This window comes from Talaromyces proteolyticus (assembly GCF_021365285.1).
Source record: "Talaromyces proteolyticus strain PMI_201 chromosome Unknown BGW36scaffold_3, whole genome shotgun sequence".
Lineage (NCBI taxonomy): Eukaryota > Fungi > Ascomycota > Eurotiomycetes > Eurotiales > Trichocomaceae > Talaromyces > Talaromyces proteolyticus.
In genome coordinates, this window is record NW_025764279.1 from 2,334,851 (window position 1) to 2,355,703 (window position 20,853).

Genomic DNA, 20,853 nt, shown 5'->3' on the forward strand with positions numbered 1-20,853 from the left:
AAGATGCATAGGGTACTAGCAGACGAGAACATAAGTCTTCAACTACCAAATCAAGATACCCCACAAAAATAGACTTTTATATTTATAGTATACTACTAAATAACAGCAATGTGATATAAGCGGCAGACACCTCGTCATCTGGTATTTGATGGTCTAAATCACTCAACTGTAATCCGAAAAATTGGCAAAAGCTGCCATGGCCATTGTTGTGCCGAAGCTGACTTTGAATGGTATATTCTCCCTGGTAGCTTGCTGCAGGTTGATTTTCCTAGCATATTTCTGCACTGTCTTGAAGGGGATTATGTTGTAACCTTTTGATGCGGCCCACTAAGAGATTTAGAGTCATTAGCCATGCCATAGCAGTGACATTGCAAAAAGGGAAATACCTCAGCAAGCACAATTCCTACGCCTAAGACGAACACTAATGCTTTTGAAAACACCCTCAATCCCAGTCCGGTGGCCAAGCCTAAGACGCTTCCAAAGCTGATTTGTCGTATTGACCGTGCATTAAGTAGGCCATGGCCTCTGGTTGTTGTTGAAGTTCGTCCTTGCTTTTCAATGGCTGGGCTGTTGTTCAGAGACCACCCCGATTCCTGGGGCGCATGGGGGTTGTAATATGGTGATGTGTACTGGCATTGGAGCGGCGCGGAGCGGAATGGGGAGGCAGGATGCAGCAGTGAGAGACCTATTCCTGTGCCAAACGCTGCAGCATAAGACAATGGGCGATAGGATAGCAAGAGCGTTGCCATGTCCGGTAGCTATTCTGTAAGAGTTGAAGCCGCTACTGATTGAACTATACGTCTTGAAACGGTGATGTTTGAGAGGAATTGTTGGTCTTTCTCCTGAGGTTCCTTGTTCTCAGATTAAAGGATATGATTCTGAATGGATGATTGCAAGTGGGTATTCATATCATTCATTCCCCTTGTTATTTGTTTGGAGGTCAAGAGTAAACCAATCAGGTGACGTCACTATGCGAAAGGGTTATTCTGCCTTATGAATAAGGCAACAAACGTTAGCAAGGGGCTATTCTATAACAGGTTAGTTCTTTTTCATCTGACGAATCGCATCCCTCCGCGATGACAAAGACTGGCTAAGCCTAGTTGGGGAAGTGCTACTGCAGGGCGTGCACTAGCCTCTTTTAGGCTGCGCAGGCTGGCCTGTAGACGGGGCTGGTGCTACAAAACACCTCCTGATATTATTATTACAACGATAATCTCTATTGTCCATAGAAACATAGCACGCCTGTATCGGCGGACTGGGGCCGGTGCTCGGAGACCCATGGTCGCTGACTGGCCCGAAGTCCCATTTAGACGGTTTTCCTCGGAGACCAGGCCATTGTTCCGGCCAATGGAGGAAAAAAAGTTATCGTTGTTCCACCGCGGGGTCAGTCTCTGAGCTATCGTTATTATCATTGACCGAGGGGAACCGCAATCGATGGCATGGGTGCTTTTGACGAATGAGCTTGCGAGTCGGTCGGAGAACCTTGTGGTCGCCCAAAACGAAATAAGCTCACGACAGTCCGTTCATAAATGTTTCGCAATGTGGGTGCCGGGTGACTCACGCATTCTTTTATTGAGTCGTTTGTCTGCGAACTTCACTCAAAATTCGCTCTGTCTCTCCTTTTAATCTTCGTCTGCAAAAAAGAATATTCAAATCTCCCGTTCCATCGACCCCGCTTCTCTTTCACAGTTGTCGCAATGGCATCAGAGCAACAGATCAATGGCGCCGCCAATGGTGTGGCCGACTTTACTGTGAAGGCTGGGCTGGCACAAATGTTGAAGGGCGGTGTGATCATGGACGTTGTCAATGCCGAGCAGGTAATTTACACTCATCTGAAATCTCGACATGACAGACACTAAGCCGCTGTCATATATCTAGGCCCGTATTGCTGAAGAGGCAGGCGCTGCCGCCGTCATGGCCCTTGAACGAGTTCCTGCTGACATTCGAGTTCAAGGCGGCGTTGCCCGTATGTCTGATCCAACTATGATCAAGGATATTATGGCTTCTGTCACAATTCCTGTGATGGCCAAGGCCCGTATTGGACACTTTGTTGAGTGCCAGGTAAATTCGCCACCTACTTCCTGTATCACAAGCCTCTATCCGTCTCTAACCGCCCGTTATCCTAGATCCTCGAGTCAATCGGTGTCGACTATATCGACGAGTCTGAAGTCCTGACTCCCGCCGACGATAAATACCATGTGAAGAAGCACAATTTCAAGGTCCCTTTTGTCTGCGGCTGCCGCGACCTAGGTGAAGCTCTACGCCGCATCTCCGAAGGCGCAGCTATGATCCGTACAAAGGGCGAGGCCGGAACCGGTGACGTTGTCGAGGCAGTCAAGCACATGCGCACAGTCAATGACCAGATCTCACGAGCTCGCGGGATTCTGCTCGGATCATCCGACCCGGAGATCGAGCTTCGCGCTTATGCTCGTGAGCTTGAGGTTCCATACGAACTGCTCCGCGAAACTGCCGAGAAGGGTCGTCTGCCAGTCGTCAATTTTGCTGCTGGTGGCGTCGCTACGCCAGCTGATGCTGCTCTGATGATGCAGCTTGGCTGTGATGGCGTCTTTGTCGGATCTGGTATTTTCAAGTCGGGAGATGCGCAGAAGCGTGCCAAGGCCATTGTGCAAGCTGTCACGCACTACAAGGACGCCAAGGTCCTTGCTGAAGTCAGCCAGGGTCTTGGTGAAGCCATGGTTGGCATCAACGTATCGCAGATGGATGACCGGGACAAGCTGGCCAAACGGGGATGGTAATTCTACCGTTTCTTGTACACTCTCAAGCAATCCTTTACATCTGGAAATGCTAAACTCTTTGTCTCGTCTTTTATCTATTCTGGCGTTTAAAAGGTGGCAAAAATGGGCAAAAAATGGTTAGTTGCCCTATTTTCACGGATGCAGTTCACGTTCAACACATTGCAATTTGGTCAGTAGCGTAGACATGTGCAGTTAGTGCATTTTTTACGAATTGAATGACTTTCCATTATACTCATGTACATTCAAACCAACAGCCGAGTCTTGATTTTCTATATTTCATACGAATGCCACATAGTGCCAGTATAAATGAACAATAATGAGAAATATTAAAAAGCAAAAGGAAAAAAAACGGCCCACCACTCGCTAGATGCAATAACCAAATTTATGAATCAACCCAACTCCCTCGATCTGCGCTCTCAAGTATAAGCGAACCCTGCACCGCGACAACTCACCCAATACGAACGAACAACTTCCTGCGTGGCCGACCCACCTCTTGCTCCTATCAGCATGGCTAGAAACCTCTCCTTCTCCTTGGACAACGACAATGCGATGCCGTTAGAAGCAGATTGATCATTTGGCCCTGGGATTGATGCTAGGGATGCTGAGAGGTGAGGCCGGGCCTCGCCCTGGAATTTGAAGACAATCTTTTTCAACACTTCGCATAGATGGTTGATATCTGACCGCGCGCACACGCCGCTCACTTGGGTGACTAGTACATGACAGAGATTAGGCAGATACTCGTGAATGGCGCGAGAGGCGTTTGTGTGGGTGTTGGTGCTATTGGACAGGTTGAGAACACCGACCCAGAACTGCGCGGCGGACCGTAGTGGCAAAGGCTCTTTACCGCCTAGAGCGGTTGTGACGAAGTTGAGAATTGTTTGGAGAATGGGGGTATAGGTTTGGGTATCGAGGAGAGTGGCGATATGTGATGCGGGCGGAGGTGGTGTGGACGTTAATGCAAAGAGAATTTCGTGATATTTTGGTAATGATCTAGTTAGAAATGCGATACCGCTGTTGGATACTTCGGGGTCATTGTTTTCTGGATGGTGTATCATGACCGAGAAGGCCCAATAAACATGTATGAATAGGAGAGCGGCTTCTTCTTGGACCTTTGCTGGGGTTTTCTGGTATGAGGCTAGGAAAGATGATGCTGTGCTCATCATAACATCGGCAGCTCCCGCAGTTCCCAGTGGAATACCCGTTAGGAAAAGTGCTATGTTGGCAGGTTTCAACACAAACGGACCTATTGATTCCGTAAATCCAGCTTTGAGCACTTCACACACGTCTTCGACGATGACGTGATCTAACGGGAATTCGTTGAGGTATACTAGTAAGCATTGGCATAGTTTTTCCTGTATGCCATGCCCTGTCCAAAACGTGTTGTCGTAGGATGCTGTCTCCTCACTTTCGAGGTCAATGACGCTGTCCTGGTCACTTCGTAGCCCCCGTCCTATGCCAGCAATACATCGAAGGGCCAGATGGCCACGGGTATGTGCTGATTCAACATCTCCTCTTTGTGCATCATCACGCGCAGATGCAGATTGAACAAAAAAAGGCCTAAGCAATTCATCTATGTAAGGGACTTTCGTCTCTTCAGATGGCAGAGCCTGGACGATAGCCGCGATACCTTCAACGACGCGTTCCAAGCTTTGAGCAGTGGCAATCGTGCTTAGTTGAAATTCGCTGAATATCCGTAGGAAGACTGGAAGCTCCGCAACCAGTTTATGACGACATGATTTGCTGAGAGATCCAATTGATCGAGATGCGCTGTTGGTGCACGAACTGATATTCAATGATGAAAAAAGGAATGTGAGAACCGGAGGAAGGAGGTTTGGCTTCTGCTCGAAGAACATTTGATATTTGCCAAGAATATCCACCAAAGTTTGTCGCGGCTTATTAGGTAGTTGTTCGCTATTCATACACAGGACAGTAAACCTCTCGGAATTGAATATGGCGTCCAAATGTGCGACCGCCTCATTATCCCCATCAATGGCTTCAGAAAGCTGCGCGAGACAGAAGCAGGCGGTCTCGAGCTCAGTCCAGTCACTTGTGCTGAGAGCGGCAACAGCTTTTTGTCGAAATAGATCTATTAGCTCAATTCCCAGGGTGGGAAATGCAGACAGAAGAAAATCTTGCGTTTCTCGTCTGAAGGAGTGAAACTCGCTGCGTTCATCTGCGTCCCAATGTGCGGATTCACCGGGCATGGGCCATCTTAGTCGGTTGTATACATTGAGGACTGAGTTGGCAAGGCATAGACGAGCCTCCTGAAGGCCATTGTCTACACCATATTGCAAATCATCAGCAGTTGCAGTCCACCAGTCCAAAAGGAGGGGCGAAATTTTGTCATCCACCCCAGGATACCCGGGCCCATGAAAGAGCCTATCAAAATACGAAAGGATCACGGCATGGCTAGGGCCCAGAGTCCCGCTAACGAGTTTTACCTGCTGAGTAGAGGTGTATGCATCTAGAAGATCCCAAAAAGCCATGGCCTCATTGTCATAATCTCCTTCATTTAGTCTTTGCACTAGCTCAGCTGCAGATTTGCCGCTCATATATTCCAGAATATATTGACGGTGGGCATCTGTTAGAAGACTGCTTTCACTTCTGAGCATCTCAGCAATAATCTCTGTTGCGGTCTCCGACAGCTCTGCGATACCTATGCATTGAACAAGACGGTTAGTAGGACTACTCAAGTGCCGTTGATCAAGTGGAGTCCGGAAATGGATGGAGGCTCGAACATCTAGCCAAGCCTAGATTGTCATGTTAGACTCGATATACAAGCGAGGAAAATTAAATGCATTGACTTACATGCCAGGACCGGAGCGCTTCATGACCTGCCTCTGTGTCAGTGGCGTTCCCAGCAGATATCTGTTGAAGCAACACTTTCAAGACATAGTCAAACAGACAGAAAGCATCTTGTATACTCTCTGCCACAGGATGATCGCCACTAGGTTTGTTAGCAAAGGCAATCAGTTATATCAAGAACAATAACCAACCTTTCTCGCACGAGGCTACTGGCTTTGGTGGCTTCCTCCGCTATAGCTGTGGAGAAGCAGAGCAAACCGGTAATCTGAGCTTCGTTCAATGAAGGCAAGGTCGTATTTTCAAAATCGACATTGGAAGAATCATTCACTGCCCGCGTTTTGAAAGCCACTCCCAGATCCCTGAGCGGATGCGCCCAGGACGCATCTTTGAAGAAGAGGGCTACAAGGGCAGCGGCGAGCTTCCGAATAACATGATACTTCTCTCGAGCATCCACGAGGGCAACGAAACCAGTGATGAGATGGTTTTTGAGTTGCTGTGGCGTACCGTCGGGTAGGTCAGACCTGTTGAGACGAGGTTTAATATCAGGCACAAGGTGTTCTCCATTTCGGTAGCGCGTACCAGCTCTGGTTTATTTTCACAATAAATGTCAAGGCACCAAAGAATCTTGTGTTGGAATCTGGGTGATCCAAGAGCCCTTCCGCTACCTGCCATCCTTGTGGTAGGCGTTGGATTTCTTGGAGTCTTTCTTGAATGAATTTCAGTTGTTCTGGTGTCGTTCCTGACGGATTGTATAGTTGCGAAACCAACTAGACGCGAGTCAGGCCATCTAACACGGCAGGCAAGGCAAAGCAAAGCAAGGCACAATATTTGCGCGACCAAGAAGAGCACTAACTGTTTTGGCATGTTCCAGGAGTGCCTGAGGATCCTGTGCAGAGCCTAGGGCCGTGGCCTGCCCCGCGGCATCCATGATTATTGTATAGTTCGGGAAGATAATTTGTTCTGTGATCGCCCTTGTGAAACTGGAAACAACAGCCCGGCTGATGGCGCTAACGGGAATAGGCAAGGTGAGGGCGACTCTTATTCTGCTGCTCGCAGTGTCTTGCAGTGATGATTATCTTTTATTCGAGGAATGGAATTGAAGATGCGGTCAATTGAGAGGTTGGGTTTATTAGAGCTGGCACCAACAAAGACACTAGTCAATCAGTCCATCAATTGATAACATGGGGCATAGCCAGCTTTTTTTTCTTTTACCCTCAACAGAGAATAACGCTAATATAGCAAATCAAATACGGTACACTGTACACTATTAATCTTCGTAAATTCAATACACTATGCCTGTCATTGTTATTATTCTGCGGCTCCATCGATATTAAATGCTAACTAGTTTGTCAAACAACAAAGGTGAGGCGGATCCTACCAGTAGTAGCTAGCACGTATCTCATCCGACGATAGCCGTTTGCTGAGATCAATTGAGGATTCGGGATAAAACACCGACAGGCTACAGTAATACGATGTTGCCGACCTTCGTGGCAGTCTCTACTCTGCTGTGCCATCTAAATAGATAAACTAAATCAAAACCAAGAAGAACGCAAAGTGCGGCCTTATCTTATCGAGTTGGCTACCTAACCCTCGTAGTAACTAGTAGTTAGCAGGAGTAGTGGGTGGCATTAGGAACAACGCGCCTGCAAGCACGAGACCATCCACCCCCACCATCTTGCCTCCAGTGATTCCTACTCCCCCGCCTGCCCTTCGCCTTCTCCCTCATGCTCTTCTGCCGCGTCCCTTCTCGCTTGCAGTCTGCGGCCTTCATCCCATCCCTGCGCTTTTTCCCACGCGCCGAACCCGCTGCTTCACGAAGGCTCTTTTCGTATTCTTTCATCCGCCACGCCGCCGACATGGGAACAATCGAAACATCGAGTCGCCTTGCGAGGCTGAGAGAGCTGATGAAACAACATAAACTGGACGTCTACAGTATGCCGTCTTTTTTTCCCTCTCCCCTCGAGCTTCATGTCTTTTCTGCTTGTCCCTCCCGCAGCTGAACAAAAGCTTGGAATCTAGTTGTACCCTCTGAAGACAGCCACCAGTCTGAATATATCGCCCATTGCGATGCGCGCAGAGGTAATTAACGCCACAAACCTATCATGCGACTTCATTAGCTCACGCTTACATTTGTTTCCACCCAGCCTTTATCTCGGGTTTCACAGGCTCTGCAGGAACCGCTGTTATCTCGACTGCCGCCGCCGCCCTTTCCACCGACGGTCGCTATTTCAACCAAGCTGCCAAGCAGCTGGATAACAACTGGACCCTCCTGAAGAGTGGCCTTGAGGGCGTCCCAACATGGCAAGAATGGTAATTGGCATTCGTGCATGACCTGAATGGCCTGTTTCTGATCCGGTGACAGGACTGCGGAGCAAGCAGACGGTGGAAAAGTGGTGGGCGTTGACCCGACAGTCATCACTGCTGGTGAGAGAGAACATGGTCAGTGGCGATTGGATATCTGACTAACAGTGACTTTAGCAAGTGCACGGAAGCTTTCTGACTCGCTGGCGAAAAATGGTGCGAAGCTGGTGGGCATTGAGCAGAACTTGGTAGACCAGGTCTGGGGAGAGGAACGTCCTCCACGACCAAGCGAGAAGGTCAAGGTGCATCCCGAAAAATACGCTGGCAAGTCCGCCCAAGAAAAGATCGCAGATATCAGAAAGGAGTTACAGTCAAAGAAGCACGCCGCATTCGTTATCTGTAAGTGGGCCCAGTTGTCTTGTTTTCCTCGCTAATTAATGTCAAACTATAGCTGTTCTTGATGAGATTGCGTGGCTCTTTAATCTACGAGGAAACGAGTATGTGCCCCCAACCCGTTTATGGCATGCCTCTCAAGCTAACACCACTCCAAGCATCCCATACAACCCTGTATTCTTCTCATATGCGGTTATCACACCCGATACAGCAGAGCTCTACGTCGACGCTGAGAAACTAACACCGGAGGTGAAAGCGCACCTTGGTTCAGATGTAACCATCAAGCCTTACGACTCCATATTTGCCGACGCCAAGGCGCTCGCTTCTAAAGCCTCGACAAGCGATAGCGGTGTCTCGACCAAATACCTCCTCTCTAACAAGGCTTCGTGGGCACTGAGCCTCAGCTTAGGTGGCGAGAGCAAGGCGGAAGAGACCCGCAGTCCTGTCTCCGACGCCAAGGCCATCAAAAACGAGGTTGAGTTGAAGGGCATGAGAGATTGTCATGTTCGTGATGGAGCAGCATTGACTGAGTACTTCGCATGGCTGGAAAACGAATTGATCAACAAGAAGTCTACCCTAGACGAAGTAGATGGTGCAGATAAATTAGAGCAAATTCGCTCAAAACATGAGAAATTTGTCGGGCTTTCCTTCGATACGATCTCCTCTACTGGACCAAATGCGGCTGTTATCCACTATAAGCCGGAGAAAGGATACTGCTCAATCATCAACCCCGACGCTATCTACCTTTGCGACTCCGGTGCGCAGTTTCTTGATGGTACAACAGACACCACCCGCACTTTCCACTTTGGCACACCCACCGAAATGGAAAAGAAAGCATTTACGCTCGTCCTTAAGGGCGTCATCGCCTTGGACACTGCTATTTTCCCCAAGGGCACAAGTGGATTTGCCCTTGACGCATTCGCACGCCAGCACCTGTGGCGTCACGGCCTTGACTATCTCCATGGCACCGGTCACGGTGTGGGTGCATATCTAGTAGGTTTTCTTACTACAGAGTGACTAGAAAAGTGCTGATTTCATAAACAGAATGTTCACGAGGGACCTATTGGAATAGGTACCCGCCCTCAATACTCTGAAGTCTCATTGTCTGCAGGCAATGTGCTCTCTGATGGTAAGAGTGGAACCCGTGACTGTTTGATTAGTTGTGCTTACTTGTTTGACAGAACCTGGATACTATGAAGATGGCAAGTTTGGCATCCGTATTGAAAGTGAGTTTGTTTCTAATGCATCCCTTTGTTTGGCTATATGCTGACACAATTTAGATATCATCATGGCTCGTGAAGTTGAGACGCCACATAAATTTGGTGACAAGCCTTGGTTGGGCTTTGAACATGTTACCATGACTCCATTTGGACAAAACCTCATTGACCCATCTCTCTTAACTGAATCAGAAATCAAATGGGTCAACGACTACCATGGTGAAGTATGGGAGAAGACCAATGGGTTCTTCAAAGAAGATGAGTTGACGTTGAAATGGCTGAAGAGAGAAACCCAGCCTTTGAAATAGTTGTCGGTCTGTAAGATATGAGGATACCAGCGCACATAAAACTCGAAGATGGTTAAGAATTAGCATAAACCCATTACTAGAAATACCTCGTATATAGATTCTGCCTGCCAAAAAGGACGAGACTATGGAGTTGCCAAGGAGTTAGTTTTAACCTACATATATTAGGTTATACAATACATCCCCAGGATACTCGATGACAACGTAAATTCCATCGTAGTTGAGTGTACAACTGTAGAATGACCAATAGCAGGCTCGCGGAGCCCCAAGCTCGTGTGGAGCCGTCCCGCGATTACCGTCGCTGATGAAACGTCTCGCACGCAGCGAGCACTCCAGACACCCCAGATGCATGTGCACAGCGAACCAGGGACTCTGCGCAAACTGGCAAATAATCTACCGAGTCCAACAAACATTTTCCATCACATCCAGAACGCCATTCTAACCAACCATCCCAATCCGCCAGACCTTCTGAAGCCTGTCGTTGAGAACATGAGCACTTCTCCCGACACTCGATCCTAAGTGGGCTCGTCGCGAAAGATCGCCTTCCGTCAACTGATCAGTCATCCCTCGTTTACGCATCGGCTTTTCAGCTCACTTGAAAAAGACTACGTAAAGTTCGCACAATCCTGCGACCCCGAATATTGGAATGAGTGGTCGCAACCCTTACGGCAACGGATACGGATACCCTTCCGATTCTGGACGCTTAGACAATGGGGGATATGGCAGCGCGAGCAATCTAAGTGTGAATGGGTACGGAGCAGGGAGTGGTGCTGGAGGGGGGGGAGGTAGAGACCGTGACCGTCGCCCTGGGGGTTACGGTGGCTTTTACAATGACGAGTCGCTGCAGCCTCCAGCAGGGCGATCGCCGCCTGGATCCCGCGGACGTGATCGAGATCCTGACAGGGAATATGGGCGTGGTCGGCCGGATTGGGATCGTCCCCAGACTGCCTCCTCTTCGCGATCGCGGCCACGTGAGAATACTGGCGGCAGACGGCGGCCTGAAGGCGGCGATGGTGAATATTTGAGGCCTTTGCCAACAAGCCGTTCGGATGGAGTGAATGGGGCGCGTGCGCCCCAATCAATTGAAGGTGGGTGATGCTACTTCAGTTAGAGATATCTTAATCTAACGAGAGAGCACCGTAGATATTCTTCAGAACGTCCAGCGCAACTGGGATTTCATGAAAACGGAAGACTGTATACCTGTTCAAGTAGCACTACAGTTGATGGACAACAGCACGCTTGGAAAAGCGGACCGGGAGCCTGAGTTTCTACAGACACAAAAGCAGATTCAACGAACATTGAAGAGCATTGTCAACGGTATGTCTACCGCAGTGATTTAGACATTCCTCTTGCTCTTACTAATAGTCTGAAAAGAACATCACCAGGGATTCAACAGTTCAATCGGTACCTATCATAAGATACAATCCAGTATTCATAGCTCGCAGAACCGTGTCCGCGCGCTACGAAATTCTCTCGAGGAGGCGAAATCTGGCCTGATCACGACGAAGCCAGAGCTACAAGGACTAGCAACGTCATCACAGGACTACGATGATGTTTTGCAATTGTTCAACCACATTCAAGAGATCCAATTACTCCCAGAAAAGCTGGAGCAGAGGATATCTGACAAACGATTCCTGGCGGCTGTTAATATTCTTCACGAAGGGCTACGCTTAATGCGTCGGTCCGATTTTGAAAATATTGGCGCCCTTGCTGATTTGCGCTCTTATTTTTCAAATCAAGAAACATCTCTTACTGACATTCTCATTGAAGAGCTCCATGATCACTTATACCTTAAGTCTCCTTACTGCCAGGATCGCTGGAAGACCCCTGCGACTGAAGGCGACGGTACTATTAACGGCAAAGCAGCGACTTGGGAAAGACCAGTACACGGCTTCCTCGCAAATCTCGATACATCTAATTCCATGGTAGAAGATGCATCTCGCAACCCGGAGGCCGATACCTTCTACTATATTCGAGTCATCATCGAAGCTCTGAATAGAATGGGGAACCTAGAAGTTGCCGTTGACCGGATTGAGCAGAGACTGCCCGTGGAGTTGTTTGCTGTAGTGGACAAGACCAGTGCTGAAGTGGATACTCGTCACCCAAATTTAGCACGAGGTCTTTTGTTAAGGGACAGCAAGACTGGATTACCAACAGAAATTAATGAAGAGCGGGGACACGTGTTGACCGAATTTCTGTGGAATTTGTACGCCAAGTTTGAAGCTATTGCGGAGGGTCATCGTGTTGTTCATGACGTGATAATCGGGATTGTCGAGCGCGAAGGCTTAGACAAGAGTGGCTTGGCTGATGGGTTTAAAGAGCTGTGGAAACTATATCAAAGCGAAGTAAGGTTTCAAAAGCTTATCAATATCATGCTTTACTAAACCATTCTGAAGATTCGCTCCCTTCTGCACGACTATCTGGCTACAGACGGCGACGACTCTTACCGAACAGCTCCTCGCCAGGCAGAAATGAAACGCAACTTTTCACTGAACCAAAGAGACAGAACAAAGGTACGTTCCGACTTGCGTTTACGAGAGTTACGAGTCCCAATTGTTAAATTATCTAGAAAATGTTCAAAATGTCAGACGTCGATCAAAAATCGAGCGATATGAAGACAGAGCGAGAAGAACTGGATGAGATATTAAGGTCTTCAGTTCCTGGCCTCGTGACAAAATCTTCGCAGAAATCCACTGCAGACGGCGCATCTCAGTCGAACCAAGGAAATTCAGGCACTGGTCACAAGCTTCTAATCGAGCCAAGTGTCTTTAACATGGGCTTATTGCTTCCTCCGTCCCTGACTTTCATCCAACGGCTTAAAGAAATCGTTCCGAAGGAATCAGAAATTGTAATGAGCACGTTGACCTCTTTCTTGGATGATTTCTTGGTCAATGTCTTTCAACCTCAGCTGGATGAGGCTGTTACAGATCTTTGCGCGTTGACTTTTATTGCGGCGGATGCCTTTGCAGAAGACCCCAATTGGGCTGCTGTATCGCCCAAGCCAATTTTCAAGGTAATTTTACCGATGTTACCTTCTAGTATGAGGTGTATTTTGTCTAAGGCTTGAATGTATAGGGAACTATAAACTTCATGCTGTTAGTCAAAGCATTTAGCAAAATGCTTGACAGCATCCCACACGATCAGATGTTCACTCAATTGGTACTTAGCCAAATCGTGACTTACTACGACAAATGCTGTGGTTGGTACAAAGGTATGCTTTCCAATATATATATGCTATTACATGTGCTGACAAGGTCCAGCGCTGGTTACGCGGGTATCAACTCAGCTTACGGGAGGTATGCGATTGAAAGCTTCTGCGTCCTTTGCGGACGTGGGTGAAGTCCATGAGACAGTCAAGAAACTCTTAAATGGCCATGGAGACAAGAAACAACTTATTGATAGGGTATGTATTTCGAATAATTTGCGACGGCTTTGCTAATAGCGCATTAGGAAACTGAATTACTGATCCAAGAAACAAATGTGACCCCATTGGATCAGTATGATTTAATATCTGATCCAAAGAATGTGGTGGCCTTGACTTTATTACACAATAGCTTGGTGGGCTAATCCCGTTTTAAGTACGAAACCAGATACTAACCAATATAACAGCAATGGCTTGCAAGTCACCTATCGAAACTTAGATTTATCACCAAAACGTCGGTTGACTCGAGTCGGCGAGAGTCAAAGCGTATGACACATGCTCGTCGGTGGACTCTGATTAGCTCATTGAAGCCGAGACGTGATAGTGTCAGCCAACCTGTGTACCTTCCTATGAATAACGAGACAGTCATCATATTTGACAACACCTTACAATCCTTGCGAAGTCTTGCTGCTACTGCGCTGCTCACATTGCACATTGATATCAGATGCAATGCGATCCACATCCTTACGAAGACAATGGCTGGGGCTTCAAACCCACTAGGATCGGCGGAGACATCGGGTTCCAACAATAACAGTTGGCATTTAATTCTCCCTAATCCCCCTTCAGCTGCTTCTCAGCCAGTTCTAGAGTTTAACAACGAACTTATTGCGTTTGACACCAATCTTTCTTCATACTTAGCGCCGAATGAGCGCCGATTCATCACCTCCGGCCTGGCAAGGTTTATCGACCAAGTCTTTGTTTCTTGTACACGATACATTGGAGTAATGAACCATAACGGGGCTCTTAGACTACAACTTGATGTGCTTGTACTGCAGCAAAACCTCAAGAATGTCATAATCGACGATGCCTCGACAAACGACAAGAAGAGCACCGATGATCAAGAACCGTCAGAAGTTGTAGCACTTCCGCGCAGTGCCAAGTTCCTTGATTGGTTTATCGAAGGGCCTCAGAAAGCACTCGACTACGCTAAGGAAGAGAAAGAGCTGTTTGCAGCCCAGGGCGACAAGGCTCTTGCTGCGGGTAACGGCGAACCGTTCACGTATGAGGAGCTACGAGTTCTTGTTGAGCTCTGCTTTTCGGAAATTATGCGTGGTCCTCGAGCAGGGCAGAATCGGGAGGACTTTATGGCGGCGAAACGAAGTAACGGCGACGCGATGCTGCGGTTGAGTGAGGTGATGTGGGATTCTAAATAGATTAGTGAGTGATACCTGTATATATTAGGCTATGCCCTATGGATATTCATGCGCTAAGGGTATTTTCATGCGGAGCCTTAAATTTTTGGTATTTGATGCATAGATATTATGAATTTGTTGCTATATTCTCACGTGGAACTCTCTCCCAGATCAATTGATAACCCTATGTATGTATATCAAACACATACATTGAATCACGTCCTATGCGTCTTCATGTGCATGGGAGAAGACGATCACCTCCATTTCTAAAGAGCAATTATGTTTTAGAGAATTCCTCTTAGCTCTCTGTTAGCTGGTATCAGTAACTTGTGCACAAACTACATTCCATCAAATCTTTAACTATCGATAGATGTAATAAAGCATGCGGCAATAAGATATTAGGCAGAATGTGAATATTTGAATATCTATTTAGTATGTACTTAATACCTAATTTTCCTATATACTTTTTCAACTGGTTCTAAAATACGATTGATAACAAGAAATTAAGCTTGCGAGGCAAAGCCGAGCTGTACATTGGGACCATCAAAGACAACATATTGACTTTTAAGGAAGACATCTCCAAAAATATTGAAGCCAATAGCAGTAGAAGACTGGATACCACCATAGCATTGACCACTTGACTGCTGGTCATAAGTGAGATACGAGCCTGGGACAGTAGCAGTATAACCATTGATGCTGACGGAGAAATCGGGCAGAGAGGTGCTGCAGTCATACACCCATCCACCCTGTGACGAGTCGTTGATGGCGCCGCTGACCTGAGCATAGTAGTTTCCGCAGGTCGTATCATCGAGGAGAAGCAGAGAAGTACCGGTATCCGCAATACCGGACAGAGCGGTACTGGTGACAGTGGTTCCAACGGTGTACGAGTCAACAGTGAAACCCCAGTAACCCTGGCTGTTGTCAGCGGGGGTGTACGTGATATTGCCAGTGTATTTTGAGCTGTCAATAAAACCAAAGTCGTAAGATCCCGGGGCATCATGCTTCAAGATTGCAGCAAAAACGGGGTCAGCAAGGCTGCTTTGAACATTGTCGTAGAACGTCTTCTGTTGGTCGGGAGAGACAGTATTGAGGCTGCTCCATGAGAGACCAAGTAGACCATCATTGCTAGTGTCAGAGGAAAATGAGCTGCTGACGGTTTGTGCAGCTTCGACAGCTTGTGCAGTCGCAGTGACGCCGCCGACAACGACAGTATCCTGGTACACGTTGCCGCTGGCAGAACTACCGTCACCGTAACCGATCGACCAGGTCTCGCCGTTCATCACAGTGGCGCCGTCACTGGGGGTGTAGTAGTTGTGTCCGGCACCGCCAGCGGTGCTGGACGTGTATACCCAACTGTCTCTTGGTCAGTATAGTATCAATATATACATATGTAGTCGGCAGGTTAGATCCAACATACAGGTCGGCAGAGCCAGTGTCGAAATCGAGGTTGACAGTGCTGGCGCCGACGGTCACAGGAACGATATACTCGGAGTCAGCGGGCTGGGGGGTGTTGGTAGCAGACCCAGACACGGTCGAATCGGCGGCGGCAGCGATATGCGAGGGAACCATAGCGCCGTGTTTGGCCAGAGTACGGGCATAATGAGCCGGACCGTTGACATGATGCCTTCTAGGTACTGCAACTTGATTGGCAGTGAACTTGCCGCCGCTGGTCTTGGTTGGCGCAGCAGCAGCAACGGCTGATAGGGCTAGGACAGAGACGACAGTCTTAGAGGAAACCATTGTAAGGAGAGGCCAGAGGGACAGGATGGATGATAGTTCAAGAAGAGGCTACCAGGTACACGACATGGGCTTGGATGGGAGTTCGTTTGTTTTATACATACCCTTCAATTTAGCATGTTAGGCCACCAGCCTCGAGGGCCATGCTCTAACGAGGAAAGAGACTAGATCGTGTCATGCCCGGCTGTGGTCTCTGTATGCAAGGCGTACGAGTAGTATATGGGACCCCAGAATGATCGAATGCAATACCACTGTGGCTGATACAAGTCTCAGGGGAGCCAATGGCCGATGGGCCGGCCAGATCTATCCAGTCAAAAGCAGATATACGAGTGGATGAACTGTAACTGTGCTGACTGGAGGCTCTGCTCGCAATCCGGATCAGTCGCTGATTGGACCATGCGAAGTTCCTGGATATGCCAGCCTCCATCTGACCCAGTGAAAATGATCTTAAAATGGAACGTGGTAACAGCCGTCCAGCCAATTAGAGCGCTGTGTCAGTAGCAATCTGCAAGAGCTAGCGAATCATATATGATCATTTGGTCGACCCCACTCTTTAGGCTTAAGGCTGTCAGGCCTTCTCGAAGCCGTCTAGCTTCACACTGCACCACAGTCAGCACAGCGAGAATACGTAATTACTCGTTGATACGATTGTGCGTCAATACTAATGCTACATTCTTAGATGATATTATTCGTCTCACATAGTCGAGCATACTTTATAATGCAGTGCGTGTTACATATTTCAGCCAGCCTTATGGGAAAACAAAGCCCCAGACAAGGCAGCATGAATAAAATGTAAACCTCAATATTTTGGCAGAACCAAGTAAGTGTTTGAATAGTTGATCGACTAACTGTTACTTGAGAATACATATGCAAGATTGTCTTATGAGTAACGTGCTGCCTTTCTTTCAGGTGACTATTCATTGCCTGGGGCAGCACACTCGAAAGTATGAGGATGTACGTCAGATAGATAATAATTACCTTAAGGATTGACTCCACAACATCACATGCAGGCTTCAAATTTTTTGAGCCATTGACACGTTGCTCGCATCAAAGGCCAAGGGGCCTAGAAGTAGCTGGTCCGTAGGATATCTGGTCATTTCATTGTTGTCAGTATTTCCAATTCAGGAAGGCCACCCCACTGCACCAATAGCAGAATATAAACCATACTGGCCACTGCTTTGCTTGAAACAACTCTTTGTTTGAGCATGCATCAATGCTGCTTTTTATATTCTTTGGCAAAAAGTCTGGCGGTCTGAGATTTCTGAGAGACATAAATGGACTCTCGACGCTTTTCAAAGTAAGATATCTCTTTGATCAAAATATCCTTACTATTGACAATTCAGCAGTCAAAAGTGTTATCCGTCTCTCAGTATTGTTGCTGCCATCTTAAAATATACCTCTTCCCAGATAATGGGAAATTTCAAGGCTGCTTTCGCATCGGTGGTAGTGGTAGTGATTTGTAGCGCTCTCGTCCAAGCTACTGATCAACATTCAAGTCACGATTTCCAGCAAGACAATAATACATTTTTTCGTCGTGACAATGTCGTTGCAGGCTCTTCCAGTTGTGTGATGGAAACTACGACAATCACATGGACGAAAACAGTTACCCATTACGTGACCAAGCCGGCTCTACCACTCAATCCTGCATATTCAATCTCTGAGAGTCCTATATTAAAACCTTTAATTGAATTTGATGCCGAAACTGTTACTCCATCATGGACTACTTCAGTCCATCCTCCCAAGCTGAAATATACCACAACAACGACCAAGTCTGGTATTACTACTGTGCTTCCTGCTCCTACCATTGGCCCGGACGGATTTCTCACCCACCACTCAAACCTAGCTAAAAGTCTCCCAAATGTGTACGCCACTTATTATGTCAAAGATGGTCTTAATAATGGTCACTGCTCATTCATAGGTTATACCTTGCCGGCGGGTATTTTTGGATCTGCACTTTCGACTCAGAGTTGGGCTAATGCCTCTCATTGCGGCTCATGCCTCGAGGTTACTGAGAAAAACAGTGGATCCAAGGTTAAGGCTATGGTAAGTTATGTTCATCTTACTCCATCCATTATGATCTGTACTGATAAAATTTATCTAGATTGTTGACTCGTGCTCCACTTGCCCGGTAGACAATCTGGACTTGTTCGAGAATGGATTTGGCCAAATTTCTCCGACGAGCGCTGGGAATATAACGGTACAATGGCAGGTAGTGCCCTGCGATCTTAGCATACCATTGGAAGTGGTGATCGACAACGGATCAAATATAAGCTGGTTCGCGATCCAATTCCGTAACCATAATATACCGCTTAGCAAGGTAGAAGTCACTGCTGCCGGGGCTTCGGCATGGCAAGTTCTCACTCGGACGGAAGATAATTATTTCCCCAAGCCAGGCGGTGTTGGTAGTGTTATTATCGATGTCCGTATCACAGACGTGGATGGAAAGTCGATTACGGTGTCCAGCGTGGATTTGATCTCCAAATCAGTTAATGCAACTTCTAACTTTTAAGATATACCTATCTGTTTCATGTAAGTATTGATTTTTCTCCTTCTATTTCTCTTATGAGTATATGGAATCGATCAGCTAATGAATTTACAAGATGGAATTAAAAATTCTCAGACCCTATGTTTCTTACTCAGATTCTATTGAATTGATTGATATTACTAGGCAACAACTCGAACTTTTTGTTAGTAAAATCTGTCTGATTGTACCAAAGCGACGCTGTTTTACTGCCACATCCCATCTATTGAGCAACAATCCACCCCTATACTTGAATCGATGTGATTGGCCGGCTCGTACGGAATCAGCCCTACGTTGCCTAGTGTAGCAACCACCACCTAAGTATCTCCACTTACTCTCAAATTTTTGACCCAATAGTGATAAATTCTAGCCTGAGCACTACGAATTCAATACTTGGCTTTCGAAGAGGCGGAAATAATTTGTTTCTATTAATTTGCGCAGATGAGATGGTTCATACTAGCATTGGTTTCTTGGTATAGTGGATCTAACATGCTCGAAAAAATTAGGCTACTCATTTAATATTTTGTCGATAAACTCGGCAACTTTTTCGACTAGCTCTGTTGTCCAGCTAAGATGAGGGGAGTGGCCAGACGGTGCACGATAAACTGTGAACAAGCTTGTTCCTTGGCTTTGTAATGCAATCATTTGCTCTTGATACTCCTTCGGCAAAGTCTGGTCGTTCTCCAGCACAAGGTAGGAGCAAGGAAGGGATGAATAAGGGTTATTTGTCAGCTTTGTGGGCATGTTAGGAGCTGCTGTCAGCGTAGCTGCCCATTTCTCGGCAGCAACTGGATCGATATCGTTGAACATGAAGTGCGGGGCGTCAACGATAGTGCCAAGTCCGGCGTGACCGAGTTTCTAGTTCAATCAGCATATGTCCATACCCATATCCATATTATCATACTTACATGAAACCGCATAAACGGTGGCGTGAACAAAGTTCCATCCTTAGGCTGGAAGAAGCTATTGACGGACTCGCCTACAGGAACAACGAAAGCACCCATATAAAAAATTCCAATTATCCCTCCAGCTTTACCCTCAGCCTGGCGAGCTTTGGCATGAAGCTCTGGCACAGCGGCTTGAGTAGCGACCCAGCCACCAGATGAGTGAGCGACTAGGAGAACCAGTTTTCCTTCATCGTTGGCGAGTTTTTTGAGTATCTCGACGACAGCGTCCACATCCTCTGTGTCAGTAGGATATCCGCCAGTGGGAGGATCACGATCAAAGTCTGGATTGTTAATGTCGCCCACATTAAGCCTGCTGAGGTCACAGGTGGGACGCTGTGGACAGTAAGCTTCAAGTCCTTGTGATTTCAATGCCTCCATGAAGGGGACATAAGGGGCGGGTGTGTAGTATGACCCATGGCAAATGACGACGGCGAGTTCTTTGAAAGGACTCATAGCTGTGGCTTGATTTTAAGCTTCTCGTTCGATGGTTGTGAAAGTAGGAGTAATTCTGCTGGCTATCAAGAATTGGAGATGGAAGTGGAGATGAGCTATCATTGATTCGAGAAGGCGACGAAGGAGAAATTTATAGACTTGCTGGTAACTATATGTCATCACTATTAATTATGAAATTTATTTTAGACATGGTCTAACCTAGATATGGACATAGATTCAATTCAGAAGTGTTGGTTGTTGGCATAATAATCTATGGACACTCACTTATATTCTTTCGAAACACGCACTTTAAATCGCTGGAGTGGACACTCTATAGGCCTAGTTTCTAAATTCGAAATCTAGATGCCAATTGGTGTTCTCTTATCAATTGATATATAGGAATACTATCAAGGAACTAGATTCTAGTATAAATCGATTGATCTCTGGACGTAGAGCCATGTTCGGCGTTGCCTTAATTGTCACTAAACTCTATTAACACTACTGATATATCATTAACCACAGTAGTACTTGATTCTTGCGCCCCTAGACTTGTTGATAGGGCAAGCGTCTACAAGGACTTTTACCGGGACGATGATATCTATCCAAAATTTGCTATGAAGTCTCCGCGAATACTACAAGCACACCGTGGAACAATATCTTGTGGTAATCTAGTCTTTGAAAGCTGCGTTGAAATGAAGAAAACTAACTAGCGCTATCAGAATTCAATTATAAACCTCAAAACGGTGGTGGCAGGGTTCCTGAAAATCTCCCAAGCCTCGCCGCCCAGAAATTAGCAACTACGGTGATTCTCACAATAACGAAGGCCGATGGCAAAACTGGGAAATTGCCGTGCCTTCGACATACGCGATGGAACTGAAAAATCAC

At 47.0% G+C, this 20,853-nt stretch overlaps 8 protein-coding genes across 8 annotated transcripts; 4 read left to right on the forward strand and 4 right to left on the reverse strand.

The window, feature by feature from the left end:
- Positions 1 to 27: 27 nt before the first annotated feature.
- On the reverse strand, positions 28 to 935 carry BGW36DRAFT_115583 (uncharacterized protein). The gene is made up of 2 exons (XM_046209257.1): positions 387 to 935; positions 28 to 327 (listed from the first exon to the last, which is right to left on the reverse strand). Exons 1-2 carry the CDS (start codon positions 747 to 749, stop codon positions 163 to 165), a joined length of 528 nt encoding a protein of 175 aa, XP_046075745.1. The 5' UTR covers positions 750 to 935; the 3' UTR covers positions 28 to 162.
- Positions 936 to 1,555: 620 nt separating this feature from the next.
- Positions 1,556 to 2,964, forward strand: BGW36DRAFT_115570 (stationary phase-induced protein, SOR/SNZ family). Its single transcript, XM_046209256.1, has 3 exons — positions 1,556 to 1,817; positions 1,879 to 2,061; positions 2,127 to 2,964. The coding sequence occupies exons 1-3, from the start codon at positions 1,698 to 1,700 to the stop codon at positions 2,754 to 2,756; spliced, it is 933 nt and encodes a 310-aa protein (XP_046075746.1). The 5' UTR covers positions 1,556 to 1,697; the 3' UTR covers positions 2,757 to 2,964.
- A 208-nt stretch (positions 2,965 to 3,172) lies between these two features.
- Positions 3,173 to 6,489, reverse strand: BGW36DRAFT_424648 (putative importin 13; the record flags this gene model as incomplete). Its single annotated transcript, XM_046220002.1, has 5 exons — positions 3,173 to 5,506; positions 5,565 to 5,703; positions 5,753 to 6,082; positions 6,141 to 6,328; positions 6,385 to 6,489. The coding sequence occupies 5 exons, from the start codon at positions 6,487 to 6,489 to the stop codon at positions 3,173 to 3,175; spliced, it is 3,096 nt and encodes a 1,031-aa protein (XP_046075747.1).
- Positions 6,490 to 7,206: 717 nt separating this feature from the next.
- Positions 7,207 to 10,098, forward strand: BGW36DRAFT_372702 (putative Xaa-Pro aminopeptidase P). The gene is made up of 10 exons (XM_046215510.1): positions 7,207 to 7,493; positions 7,581 to 7,640; positions 7,706 to 7,871; positions 7,924 to 7,985; positions 8,040 to 8,261; positions 8,314 to 8,359; positions 8,414 to 9,248; positions 9,300 to 9,384; positions 9,437 to 9,481; positions 9,536 to 10,098. The coding sequence occupies exons 1-10, from the start codon at positions 7,286 to 7,288 to the stop codon at positions 9,778 to 9,780; spliced, it is 1,974 nt and encodes a 657-aa protein (XP_046075748.1). The 5' UTR covers positions 7,207 to 7,285; the 3' UTR covers positions 9,781 to 10,098.
- Positions 10,099 to 10,423: 325 nt separating this feature from the next.
- Positions 10,424 to 14,352, forward strand: BGW36DRAFT_290759 (putative exocyst complex component Sec8; the record flags this gene model as incomplete). Its single annotated transcript, XM_046210781.1, has 9 exons — positions 10,424 to 10,869; positions 10,913 to 11,094; positions 11,152 to 12,122; positions 12,174 to 12,290; positions 12,347 to 12,790; positions 12,853 to 12,988; positions 13,038 to 13,180; positions 13,228 to 13,335; positions 13,387 to 14,352. The coding sequence occupies 9 exons, from the start codon at positions 10,424 to 10,426 to the stop codon at positions 14,350 to 14,352; spliced, it is 3,513 nt and encodes a 1,170-aa protein (XP_046075749.1).
- Positions 14,353 to 14,834: 482 nt separating this feature from the next.
- On the reverse strand, positions 14,835 to 15,900 carry BGW36DRAFT_289971 (aspartic proteinase complexed with Pepstatin; the record flags this gene model as incomplete). Its single annotated transcript, XM_046210717.1, has 2 exons — positions 14,835 to 15,684; positions 15,749 to 15,900. 2 exons carry the CDS (start codon positions 15,898 to 15,900, stop codon positions 14,835 to 14,837), a joined length of 1,002 nt encoding a protein of 333 aa, XP_046075750.1.
- A 1,442-nt stretch (positions 15,901 to 17,342) lies between these two features.
- Positions 17,343 to 18,577, forward strand: BGW36DRAFT_356499 (RlpA-like double-psi beta-barrel-protein domain-containing protein-containing protein; the record flags this gene model as incomplete). The annotated part of the gene is made up of 3 exons (XM_046213778.1): positions 17,343 to 17,365; positions 17,412 to 18,111; positions 18,170 to 18,577. 3 exons carry the CDS (start codon positions 17,343 to 17,345, stop codon positions 18,575 to 18,577), a joined length of 1,131 nt encoding a protein of 376 aa, XP_046075751.1.
- A 519-nt stretch (positions 18,578 to 19,096) lies between these two features.
- Positions 19,097 to 19,989, reverse strand: BGW36DRAFT_445994 (Alpha/beta hydrolase fold-1; the record flags this gene model as incomplete). The annotated part of the gene is made up of 2 exons (XM_046221696.1): positions 19,097 to 19,447; positions 19,498 to 19,989. The coding sequence occupies 2 exons, from the start codon at positions 19,987 to 19,989 to the stop codon at positions 19,097 to 19,099; spliced, it is 843 nt and encodes a 280-aa protein (XP_046075752.1).
- Between the last annotated feature and the right edge of the window lie 864 nt (positions 19,990 to 20,853).

Excerpts from the sequence above, each read along its gene's own strand:
- BGW36DRAFT_115583 (XM_046209257.1), bottom strand. The coding sequence starts at position 749 with ATGGCAACGCTCTTGCTATCCTATCGCCCATTGTCTTATGCTGCAGCG. Across the intron at positions 328-386 it reads TAGGAATTGTGCTTGCTGAG|TGGGCCGCATCAAAAGGTTA; the intron begins GTATTTCCCTTT and ends TAAATCTCTTAG.
- BGW36DRAFT_372702 (XM_046215510.1), top strand. The coding sequence starts at position 7,286 with ATGCTCTTCTGCCGCGTCCCTTCTCGCTTGCAGTCTGCGGCCTTCATC. Across the intron at positions 7,872-7,923 it reads GTCCCAACATGGCAAGAATG|GACTGCGGAGCAAGCAGACG; the intron begins GTAATTGGCATT and ends ATCCGGTGACAG. Across the intron at positions 9,385-9,436 it reads AGGCAATGTGCTCTCTGATG|AACCTGGATACTATGAAGAT; the intron begins GTAAGAGTGGAA and ends CTTGTTTGACAG.
- BGW36DRAFT_115570 (XM_046209256.1), top strand. The coding sequence starts at position 1,698 with ATGGCATCAGAGCAACAGATCAATGGCGCCGCCAATGGTGTGGCCGAC. Across the intron at positions 1,818-1,878 it reads ACGTTGTCAATGCCGAGCAG|GCCCGTATTGCTGAAGAGGC; the intron begins GTAATTTACACT and ends TCATATATCTAG. Across the intron at positions 2,062-2,126 it reads GACACTTTGTTGAGTGCCAG|ATCCTCGAGTCAATCGGTGT; the intron begins GTAAATTCGCCA and ends CCGTTATCCTAG.